At 50.6% G+C, this 11,741-nt stretch overlaps 1 protein-coding gene across 4 annotated transcripts in view; it reads left to right on the top strand.

The window, feature by feature from the left end:
• The window catches only part of CYSTM1 (cysteine rich transmembrane module containing 1), a 42,620-nt gene extending 31,205 nt beyond the window's left edge, over positions 1 to 11,415 (top strand). For 3 of the 4 annotated variants that reach the window (XR_001358193.2, XR_001358195.2, XM_014520855.2), the window contains exon 4: positions 10,890 to 11,415. Coding sequence is in view for 1 of the 4 variants with exons in the window: in XM_014520855.2 (XP_014376341.1) it covers positions 10,890 to 10,996 (107 nt within the window). In the remaining 3 variants the exon portion in view is untranslated. Of the gene's footprint in view, positions 1 to 10,049; positions 10,130 to 10,889 lie in introns of all 4 variants that reach the window. The other variant, XR_003094397.1, reaches the window with a different exon arrangement.
• The last annotated feature ends 326 nt before the right edge of the window (positions 11,416 to 11,741 follow it).

Raw genomic sequence — 11,741 nt, 5'->3', positions numbered from 1 at the left:
CAGGGCTGGGGGGCATGGGCTTAGGAGTGAGGGGCAGAGGCACGGCATGGGCATATCGCTGCCCCCCCACCCCAGTCAAATACCTCTCCCCCTGCTGCCCCCTTCCTCTCATAGGTGTCCCCTTTTTTGATACGGGAAATATGGTAACCCTATGCCATGACCTCTAGCCATCTCCCAGGGCTAAGCACCCAGGCAGCCTGCACATACATGTGGACAGCCCCCATACCCCAAGGCAGGGGTGCGCAAGATCATGGCTTTGCCCTGGGCCTCAGCCTTGCAGGTCCCTGCCCACAGAACCAGGGCTCAGTCCCAGGCCCCATGCTGTAACTGTGGCGGGGCAGGTGGGGAGCTGCATCTGGGACCAGGATCTTGGAGCGGTGACAGTGCGGGGCAGGGGCCTGGGACAGAACTGCAATCTGCTCCCTGCGTGCTCCTACCTGCAAAACCCACACCTGTCATAGGGGCATGTGGACAGCAAATTGTGGCTCTGCCCTGGGCCCCGGCCCCACACTGTCACTGCCCCATGATCCCAGCCTTGCCCACCTGTCCTGCTTCTGAACATCACTCCCCACTCGCACGCAGGCCATCCCACATAAGGAGTTTTGCTGAGTTGTTGCTGGTGATGGGGTGTGCTGACTTGGCCCGCCAAGGCTCTTTTTTAATTAGGATGAATGAAGCTCCTAGGTTTCCCTGGTACTATGCCAATCCTTACCCCATCAGCTAAAAAAAATAATTGCCTGGATTTGTAGACCTTCCTACCAAAGTCTAGTGACTTTCTTTATCGGTACACCACATTTAAAAATGTAATGGGCAGTGATTAGTAATGCTTATTCCTGGACACTAAACATCATAATTCCGTTCTTTAATGTCTATTGCAAAACTTCATTATAAGTAAAATTAGTTGAGTTTTCAAATTGCTAATGAAGGATCTGTGTAGATTACAACATTAAGTCTTCAACTTAAAATGGCATTTGGCTAGAAATGCCAAAATGCATGCTATTCTTGTGAGCAGAACAAGCTAATGTGACTGGAAGAAAGTAGGGAGAAACAGTTGTCTCCTGAGTGTTTACTGCTATCAAAATACACAAAACAAATAGTCAGTGTTGCTTCCCCTATGGCTTGTTGGGTGGGGTCTCTTGTTGGGAAAGGAGGGAAGCATTCTGAAGATAAATACAGTGGGACTGTAAAACCCAAGTTGGCAGTATCAGGTGCCAGCTGCAGCTGAAACTCCTTTTATAAAAATTAATTAGACTTCATGAAGTGAGTTTAAAGGATTCACTTTTAATTTGAAGATCAGTCCCTCCATTTTTTCCGTGTGTGTGCACACACTTACATATACATGTATGTGTATGTATATGTATATTCTAGGGTCTGATCCACCTACCTTTTCAAGTCAGTGGGAGCCTGCAGCAAGAAACAGATTCCTTTTCAAAGAGGTTTAAATATATTTTTTCCCTGTTTTGCCTCAACAGCTACTGATACTGCATCCACCTAATGCTGCTGTGTTATAAAGGTTTTCTTCTCTGGCAGGAGGGCTTGCAATAAAAGAGATTGTCTCTTAAAATATATTGGTGCTTTGTGAGTCCTCACATCCTCTGTGGCTGACCTCAAATTACATTACTGTTTAAAAGCCTGCAGATCATTTTTAAAGATGTGTTTGCAAGATAACTACAGTTCTTAGCCGAATCCATGATGACTTCAAATGTAAGACCACCCCCTCCCTAAATAATTAGATTCTATACATGGAAAATGATAAATGTGGTATAATTTTTTATGTATGGAATCTAATTTGTGGAAGGTCATCCTAAATTTGTACCCCCACAGCTGTGGCAGGGAAAAGGGGGGCCAGAAGACTCCTGCCTCTTTGCTTCTCCACCACCCTCCTCACCCCACTGGTGCCTGCCCCTCTGCACCTGTTGTCAACTCTCTTGACTCTGCTTGCCTTGAGGGCTTATTGCATGGCTCCAGCCTTCCTTTACACCACACCAGTGCCTTGCTGATGTTGCCTGTCCAATTGATTTCCCTTACTGGGGCCTCAGCCCACTTGACCTCCACCCCTTTTTCTCTTGCTGGGCCACTTAGCTCAGAATCCACCATGCTGGACCCAGCTTCTGGGCTCCAGCCCCAATCTTGCCCTATCAGGATCTGGCTTAGCCCCTCCCAGGCTTGAGGCCCCTGGCCCTTGTCTCTGCCCCTCTTGGGCTCTGGGCCCTCTGGCCCCAGACTCTGCCCTTCCCTGGACTCTGGGCCCTCTGACTGCACCTTGAACCTGCCCTCAGCCGGGTTTAAGGCGATCACGTGCCCCTAGGGCACTAATGGGACCTCCAAACCATCCCTCAGTCTTTTCCACAAACAACCAGCTAAAACCCAAACCAACACATTGGCTCACTAGCTGTAACATAACTCTCTAAGCCTATTGGCTATCTAAAATCCCCCTCCATTCAGAGTCTCATCCCCACTTCTCAGCTTCTTGATGGCATGTCAGGAATAGCAGGATCGCTTCAGCAGGTATCTTACTGCAGAGCTCCTTGCCCTCCAGCCTCTAGGGCCCAACTGACTGCTCTAGCTCTGGACCTGTCTTACGGTAGTAGAGCTCTGCCCCCTTCCCATCCGGTGACTCCCTGGGCAGTCTGCAGGTGCTCTCTAATGGGCTTGGCTTGCTTGGCCTTCAGGATGGCCTATAGCAGCAGAGCTAGTAGTGCCATAGCTCTGTTGCTGCTTCCCCAGGTTCCTCTCCTACTTTTCCTTCCCTAGGCTCTGTCTGTCTCTCTCTCTCTCTACAGATAGCCCAGCTCTTTCTGTCAATCTGGGTTCCATTTGTCCCTATTTTTCCTCTCCAAGTAACAGGAACCGTAGGCTCCCTGTTGCACCCTGTTTTTTGTTTAAAGGTTCAGAATGAGATATGGCTGGGCTGAGCTGGGAGCATGTGAAGTGTGGGTCTCGTGACGCAGGCCGTGGCCATTGTCTTGTTACTGGGTGCCTGGCTGAAGAGCTTCACCCATGCTGCAATTCTGTTTCTGGGCCTAGGAAGATGTAAGGTTTCTCATAGACCACCATTCAACATCTGAAGTTGATGGGAATGAAAGGAGCTGGACATATTGGGCGCATCCAGACGAGTGAGCACGTGCCTCTTGCAGGGTCTCAAAGCAGTTGAGGCGCTGCAGGAGGCACGCTGGGAACAAAAAAATGCAGGCTCTAAATATGATACCTGGAAATCCAGGTGAACAACCCAGTGGGGGAAAAAAAGCAGTGCAGGGCATGGTCTCATAGTGTGCCCTGAGGCAACCAGAAGCTGGGTCCTCCAGAGAGAGGCTCTGGCAGCCATCCAGAGCATCTCTCTGGCTGCCCCTTGCCCTGGTGCTCCAGCACGCTGCCTCAGTGTGCAGGGCAAGCAGGAGTGGGGCAAGGCTGCAGCAGTGACCCAGACCCAGGTGCTGTCCCAGGTAAGTAGGGACGTGGGTGTGGGGGGACGACTGCTCAGGGCCCGCTCCTGGCAGAGCCTCCCTTGTGACATGGCATGGCCACAGCCACCTGTGCCACGTTGTGCAGGTCCAGCCTGGCCCAGGGGCGTGCACCTTCGGGCAGAGCTGGGCCACTTTTGCTGCCAGCCAGGGTCCTGGCACTGCTTGCAGGGACTACGCATCCTTGAGCCAGCTTGAGTCCTGCCTCTGTGGAGCCAGCCTGAGGGTACACGGCCCCTGCCGAAAGGCATACAGCCCTGGGCTGCACCTGCATAATGTGGCACAGGCGGTGCCGGGTGCTGGGGCTGCGCTGCACTATGCCATGAGGGCTCTGCTGGGAGTGGGCCCTGAGCACCCCCACAGCTGCAGCTGCTGACCCACCTCTCCCAAGAAGTTCCCACACCCACTCCCCACATCTCCGTCTTCCCCCACACAAATCATACAACACATCCCACACAAATGTGGCTGCCCTGCATCCCCGGCCAGCCACATAGGATGGGATGTGACCTGCTGGCAGGAACTGTTCCTGCAGGGGCAACTCTGACACTGCAGTCCTTGCTCCCTGCCCACACCATGCTGGGACATGCAGCCCTAGCCTGGGGGCAGGGGTGCTCCTGGTCCCAGGAACCACCTGGGTGTGTGATGGGCTGGGGGAAGGGGTGGAGGTGGCAGCAGGGGTGTGGGTGAAAGAGAGAGATGGGGAGGGACCTGGGGGGGGAAGAGTTCTGAGTAGGAGAGGCTGCCAGGCTCAGAGCCCCACTGCCCTCCCTAGAGCAGCCTGTGCAGGGGGAGGCCGGCCTGGAAGTGAAGGGCCTTGACCAGCCCAGTCCTTGAGCCCCAGTCAAGGGCTTCCCAGGAACAGCATGGAGATCACTGGGGCCTGGGCACAGGCTGGCACTGCTCAGAGCCACAAAGCAGTGGGTGGGACAGCTGCAGCTGGACTCGTGTCCTGGTGCTGGGACAGAGCTGCAGCCAAGAGGGAGCTCGTGGGGGCAGGCAGGGGCTGCAGGTCAGGAGTGAGGGCGCTAGCGGGGCTGTGGGTTGAGAGTGAGAGGCAGGGGCAGGGCATCAGCATATCTGTGCTACATACTGATGAGTGAAGGGGGCAGAGGCAGCTCTGATTTTTCTCTGACAAATGCCAAATTGTATAGCTATTTAGAATCCATTTCATTATGATGATAGAGGCACTGGCAGGCTTCCAATTTGTTTTAAACTTGTAAATATATCAATAAAACATTGCCCAACTGATCTCTCTCTCTAGTGGCATTTCATTTTAATAGTGGAAGAACATGGATTTGGGTTATTTTAATTGGAGCATTTGGGTTTCTCGTCAGAGAATTTGCAGGTTTTAAACAAAGAATACCAGGATTTTTGCTAGTAAGACAAGTGACAAGATCCGGGTAGAGGAGGAGCTGCCTAGGGCCAGCTGGAGGGCAGATTAGGCTGCTACCTCTTGGCCATTTGGGGCCAAGAGGACATGCATTGACAGTTCAAAGCAGGCTGCTGCAAGGAGCACACCTTCTGGGCAATAGCTGCCCAGATGGCGGAATGGGGCCACCAGAAGTCATGACAGCAGTGCTGCCCAAAGGCCAACTGTGCAGCCACAGCCCACTGGCAGCTGGCCCAGAGGTGCAAGAGGCTCTGCTGCAGTGGCACATACCACAGCCCAGGCAGCTGTGCAGTCCCTGTCCAGGTCTGGTAGGCATGCAATCATGGGGCCATAGGTCCAAGAGGGTGGATGCTGTCGCAGGTGGCAGTAAGTCACAGCCAGGCAGCAGCCCCCACTGCCAGCCTGCTGCAGTGGGTAGAGCAGGGGGGGGCAAATATTTTTGGGAGGGGCCACTTACTGGGGGCAGGGGCCACTTACTGAGTTTTGGCAAGCCATCGAGGGCCGCATGATAGGCAGCCAGGGGCAGATAAATATTAATTTTCTAAAATTTTTAGGGGCCCTGCGGGCTGGATAGAATGGCCTGACGGGCCACATCCAGCCCCTGGGCCACATTTTGCCCACCCCTGGGATAGAGGGTGCAGGGGCCGCTCCAGGTTAGGGCTGCTTCAGCAGTCTAGCTGGCACAAGGGGTCGTGTCCTCGGATACCAATTGGCTGGGCCTGAAAAGCTCCTGAGTGCAAGTAGCCCTGAGCTGCTTGCCAGGGCAGGTTTTAATACTGGTGAGGCTAACACAGTTGATCTCCCCAGCCTCTAGCTTCCCCTGGCTGAGGATCTGGGCAGTGTCAGTTTGCCTGAAGTGGCACAACTTGCCCCACGCCAAAATGCATGTTCAGGCACTTGTGCTGAGGCAGAAATCTCCGGCAAAAATTTGTGCCACTGATATTTGACCTGCTAGAAGCACATGTGCCTGCATGTGTGGATGTGCCCCTTCTGTATCTACAGCAGAAGGTACATGACAGTTTAAAAGCCATTCTCTATTCAAGGGTCTCAAAGTACATTTGCAAATGTATAATAGTCTCATATCTTATTCCCCCTTTCACCCCCCACTGCAGAGAAGTTACTAAGACACCAAAATGTTAGCGACACAGTGGATAGGGCCCAGGAAAAGAACGCAGGTGTTTGGATGCCCAGCCTCCTAAAAACACACTGCATGCTTCCTTCGATTGCATAAATGGAGATTGTGTACTTGCTCCTACCTGTTCCTGAATAGCTCTGTATTCTCTTGGCTGGGCATGTACAAAGGCACTGTGTGGCATCAGAGTTGATTTCTTGTTGCAGCTTTTTGTGTTTATGCCAAGAGGAAAGTCATCCAGAGAATCAATCTGACCATCATCTGTTGGAGGAGGGATGGGCCTTATGTTTAGGAGGATAATGGGAGTGGATCTGAGCTGGATAGAATGGCAGGATATCTGGCTTCTTTGAATAGCCCTGGTCAGCACAGAAAAGAAACCAGAGGCAACTGGACTGAAACACCACGCATTCTAAGCAGGGCAGGCCCCTTCCTTGCCTAGTTCTAACAGCATTGCTGGCCCTAAGGTGGTCTCTGTAGTAATTTCTTGTTCTGATCTGGGGATCTCAAAGGACTATGCACATCTTACACCTTCCTCTCCTTTTAAGTCTCTATAAAGAATATACAGGAATGACTTAGCCCACCTCTAAAATAGGGAGGAGATGGCAGCTGCTTAACAATGCCCCAGAGCCTCTCAGGATGGTGGGAAGAGATGGTGATTTCTGAATCTAGGGACTTGGAGACATTTGGTTCTGAGCTTGGACTGAGAGGACTCTTCTTGGCAAGACTCTTCCCAAGGGGAGGCCAGTGGAAGTCCAAGCTCTTCTCTCATCCCCAGTTTGCTTCACTGACCCTGGACAGAATCAGTCGTCTGAGGAGGAGAGCAAAGCATTGTCTCTGGTCCAGTCCCTTTGCCTTTTAGACCACTGAAATTCCATGCAGCCAATGGTGGCACTTGAAAGAGTGGGTGCTTGTTCTGTGCTAACTAGATGAAAACCACAGTTCCTGTCTCTGAGACCTCTTCTATCCATAGACTCCCTCACCCCGTCATCTTTTGCAGCAAATTTTCTACCTTGAGCCCTTTCTGAGGGGGAAAGGGATTTGTTACTGTTTGGAATCCATGAGATAACACAGCGGTGGCTAGGGACTCAACAGGGACCTAAGTTCAGTTCCCTGCTGTGCTATAGTTTTGGGGGGGGGGGTTCTGCACGATTGCATCCCAACGCACATAGCTTCTCTGGGGTCACTTGCACTGTGGTGGCAGCAAGTTCTAGCACTGAGGGGCGGCAAAACACCCTACCGCACTGCCTGCAGGCATGCTCTAAACCAGGGGCAGGCAAAATGCTGCCCGTGGGCCAGGAATGGCCCACCAGGCCATTCTGTCCAGGCCACAGGGACCCTGAAACATTTAGAAAATTAATATTTATCTGCCCCTGGCTGCCTGTCATGTAGCCCGCAATGGCTTGCCAAAACTCAGTAAGCAGCCCTCTGCCCAAAGTAATTGTCTAACTCCACTTTAAATCCAAAGCTTCACCACAGAAACTGCTATGGGCTCATCCCTCCAGATCCACACTAAACCCCCTTAGTTTCCAGCAGGCTTTTGACTGGTTGGTGAGGAGGGCCTGGAACAACCTGACCTCCTAACTGTCCCAAGTTTGGGGTGTGCTCCCAGGCATGGATGGATCGTGAACACCTTGGTGCTGGGATTCGCCACCATGTGGACAAGCCCTTTCTGCCTCTCTTCTGACTGACTAGCAGGAGTGTGGCACTGCCCTGCCTCCCAGGGGATATGAGGGGAAATCCATGAAGGAGTGTGAGTCATTCAGTGTGCAAATGAAGGCCAAATAGTACCCAAGGGAGAACAGCACTCGCAGTTCCACATACTGCTTTGAAAACCCAGGAGCCTCACAGGATAGGTAGCATGCAGATAGCAGCACAATCTCTCTTACCTGGCCAGGTGAGCTGTGATGTTGGAACAAGCTGCAGGAAGGAGCCCTCATTTCTCCAGGCTGTGCCAAGGTGGAAACGCTCCTCAAGCTGCTGTTCTGGAGAAGGAAGTAGACAGCCTCCTTCTTGGGGCTGCCACACAGGCTCCTCTGCCTTTGCTGGCAACAGTTTTGACAATGTATCTGCTTTTGCAGCAGCCGAGGCAGAACGAAGGGTGACAAGTGCTATAATTCATATGTGAATGATGCACTCTGGGTCCCTGAAGGATGCCAAGTGAACTAGGCTGCCCTGCCTGAGCCTTGTTACTTCTCATCTGGAGCTGCCTTATGACTAGAGAGCATGAGGCACCTTGTAAAGTGTTTACGTTTCCAGCATACAGAGGAGAGGCTGCTAATTAGATGTCCAATTAGAGTGGGATTTCAGCTGGGAGAAAACAACTTTCTCTTTCAGATAGTAATGGAGCAAACTTGGATATCTCTCTTTAACAGTAACAGTGGTGATACTTGGAGTATAATACACTAACAAACAGATCCCTTTGCCATCTTGCAGCATCTGTGTGTTTGGAGGTGGCAGGGAGTGATCCCCATTGACAGATGGGGAAACTGAGGTACAGAAGGGAAGTAATTTGCCCAGGGCTCCACAGCTAGTTGGTGCTGGAGCCAGGATTAGAACTTGGGAGTTCCTGGCTGGACTGCTACTCGCACCCATGCTAGTATGAATGTCTGCACTGTGCTGCCTTCTGCAGTGTGGATGTACCTTGATGTCCTGACTGAAAAACTTACAAAACCATGGGGCTTTGTTTTGCTTCCTGCAAGCTTCTCCTTTAGCTAATAATACCCAGGTGGGTGAAATTACTTCCTTGAAACACTTTCCTGCCCAAGCCTCTCCCAACACTGCCGCTCCAGGCAGGCACTGTCCCAAGTGCAGTTTAGAGCCTTCCAAGGGACGAGGAGTTCAGCCCGTGTCTGATATGGACTGTAGGCCAGGCAGTCCTTCTTAGTTGTTTGTACACGCCATGGGGTTTTACTTTGGTTTAATTCTCACTAAATGGAAGCGGTGGGTTTTAAAAAAAAACCCTCTTCTATTTAAACCAAAGTAAACCCCCCTGGCGTGTACACAAGGATCGGGCCTGATCCTTACCTGCCTCTCCGGGGGTGGGGAGGACAGCGAGCTCCTGGTGGGTTGAGCAGCCCCTGAGCTACAGGGGAGGCAGTGCTTCCCTCCACAGTGGGCCGCCCCCCAGGCAGCACATGCCGTCAGACACCCGGCCTGGGCGGTCAAGGGGGCACCTCAGTTGCGGAGGAAAGCACTAGGCCCCCACGCAGCTCAGGTGGGCCAGCAGGCAGGCTCTGAGAGGCGGGGGGCAGGGGAAAATCAGGCTCGCCACTCCCCCCCAGTGAAGCCTACCTGCACAGCCCCTGAGCTGCACAGGGTGGGCCCAGTGCTTACCTCCACAGCTACTAAGGTAGCAAACTAAAACACCTTGGACATGTTTTATTTTGCTACATGTAAACAGTGTAAACAGCAGTGCCATTAAAGCAGTGCAAAAGGGCATTTAAGCCTCTTTAAAGGCCAATTTTGTGGCATGTGGCAAGGCCCCTTGTGATTACAGGACAGGAATCTGGGTGGCCAATTTATGGTGCTGTCCATGTAGAATGTCTCTTCCATCTACTGCTGAATGCTGTGCCCAGGTTGGGAGCTGTCTAGTTTGCTCCTATATTACTTGGAGCAAGTTTGCTCCAAGTAAACAAGGAGTCTACAACATAGAAGTAGGATATATTGAGTTGCACCAAATGCAGCGGGAAGCTGGATAGATGCCAATATTCTGGCGAGTCTGACTCCAGGTTACCATCATGCTTTCAGTCTTCCTACAACACATTTAGAAGTCCCATTTTAACCTTTCTAGTACAATGATTGGCCTAGTCCTTTGGATGAAGAGCCTGCAGATGGCCTGTCCAGTAGGTTGAGGTGATAGTGCACTCCAGCCTATGTAGTCCAGACTCTTTACCTCCCTTTGCAGCTTCGGGCAGTGTAAACTGTTCTAGTTCTGGCTTTCTTGGGGTAGGTGGGGTTACCGGAGGCAGCAGCTAGGTCTGGGATGCTGGGTGTGATGGAAGATTGCCCACTTTGCCATGTGGTTCTTTATATGACATTGTGCAGCACTAAATATATCTCCCCACAGATGGTGCTACCGTAACAGTTTACCCAGAGGTGGAGAAGTGACTGTAAACACTGTCACATGCTGATTTCCCAGAATAGATTGTGAGTGCAATAACCCATACATGCAACTATTGCTGGGTGTGTTGAACTGACGTGATACCAGCTGAACTTTTGTAATAAACCATATTTATGTCATCAGCATCTATGTACACTGGCAAGCAGATGACTGCCCCCTTCTTACCTATCCCCACCAACTATGGAAATCCAGCATCTCGTGCAAGTGTAACCATGGTCACCCATTTTGTTTTTTCTAGTCCTGGGTGGGCCCCCTTCTTCTGCATAGGTGGAAATGCTGTGCTTTGGGCCTTTGGAAATGCTGTGATCACAGGTGGAAGTGACTCTCTGACCCACAGTGAGGCAAGGAATGCTCCTTTTCCATTTATTTCTGTTTCCAAACTGCTGCTACTTCTGGAGTTTGGTGGCAGCCACCCTTAGAGACCCAGGGCTATTTTTAATTTTTCTCCTGCCTGTTGGCAGATGTACAATGAAACTTTTTGCCCTCTTTCAAGACGCATACATTCTTAAGGAGACCCCTCTCCTGTGGAATAACTACTTGTGCAGTAAAGATATTTGCTCAAGGGATGGAGGGGCCTAGTGTTTGGCAGAGGTTTCAGGAGCCTTGCCTGACAGATGCTAGAGCTAGAACAATCTGAACTAGTTTGGTATGCTATGAACAAAAGGCTGAAGGCAGCTGGCTAGTTTGGCAAAGGCACTGGCTACTGACTGTGCACTTCCCTGCTGCTGCTGCTCTTTACCTAGAGGGTTCCCAGCCATTTTGAAACTTCTCCCTTTCTTCCCACAGTGTATGTTGTAGAAGAACGAAGAAGGGATGACACAGGAGAGAGTACCTGTCTGACGGCATGTTGGACTGCTCTGTGCTGCTGCTGCCTTTGGGACATGCTGACTTGAATTCTGCAAGAAGTCACCACTGTCGATACCTCTAAGTTGGAGTGCTATGCATTCTCCTCTGATTTCTTTTGTTCTCCTGACCTCTTTCTATTACTGTAATCAATGATCTGCTTTGCACAGCCAAGAGTATGTGTCTGATGTTAGTCCTAGCGCCATGGTGGTGTGTGCACTCCTTTAATTTAGTAAAGGAAATCCCTTTTTAACATACATTTATAACATTTTGTTTGTTTGTTTGTAATGTAAAGAATGTGCTAAATGATATTTTTTTTGGCCAAAGCCTTCACTGTTATGAAATATGTATTTATCATTTTAAAATTTACTATTCCTAGAAATGAAATATGCAATAATTAAAGCAAATGAATTATTTTTTTTCTTTGCTAGTTCCCACTTCGGTTTCAATAAATCTGTCTGATACCGAGTTGGTGCTTTAATTTGTTTATTCCTTTGGGTATCTTGCACCTACTGTATAAATTCAGTACTAAACAGTAACAGAGCTCTGCTTAACTGGCCCCAAAGAGCTTTGTGGGACATGGTGCTGTGGGAACCAGTAATTGTCTCTTCTGCTGCCATATGGCATCTTGGATATGTGTGCATGTCATGAGTTGAGGTAAGAGACTATTATCATGGTACCAACAGCTTCCTGTTGTCAACACTGTTAGTGTTAAGTAAATAATAACACAGTGAAATCAGTCTTTGTCCCTGAAAGGGCCTTACTCAGTGAGCTGAAAGATGAAGACGGTCTGCA

The sequence above is a fragment of the Alligator sinensis genome, unplaced genomic scaffold (assembly GCF_000455745.1).
Source record: "Alligator sinensis unplaced genomic scaffold, ASM45574v1 scaffold156_1, whole genome shotgun sequence".
NCBI classification, from domain to species: domain Eukaryota; kingdom Metazoa; phylum Chordata; order Crocodylia; family Alligatoridae; genus Alligator; species Alligator sinensis.
Note: the sequence above shows the minus strand (reverse complement) of the source record. Positions and strands in the feature narration are given on the sequence as shown.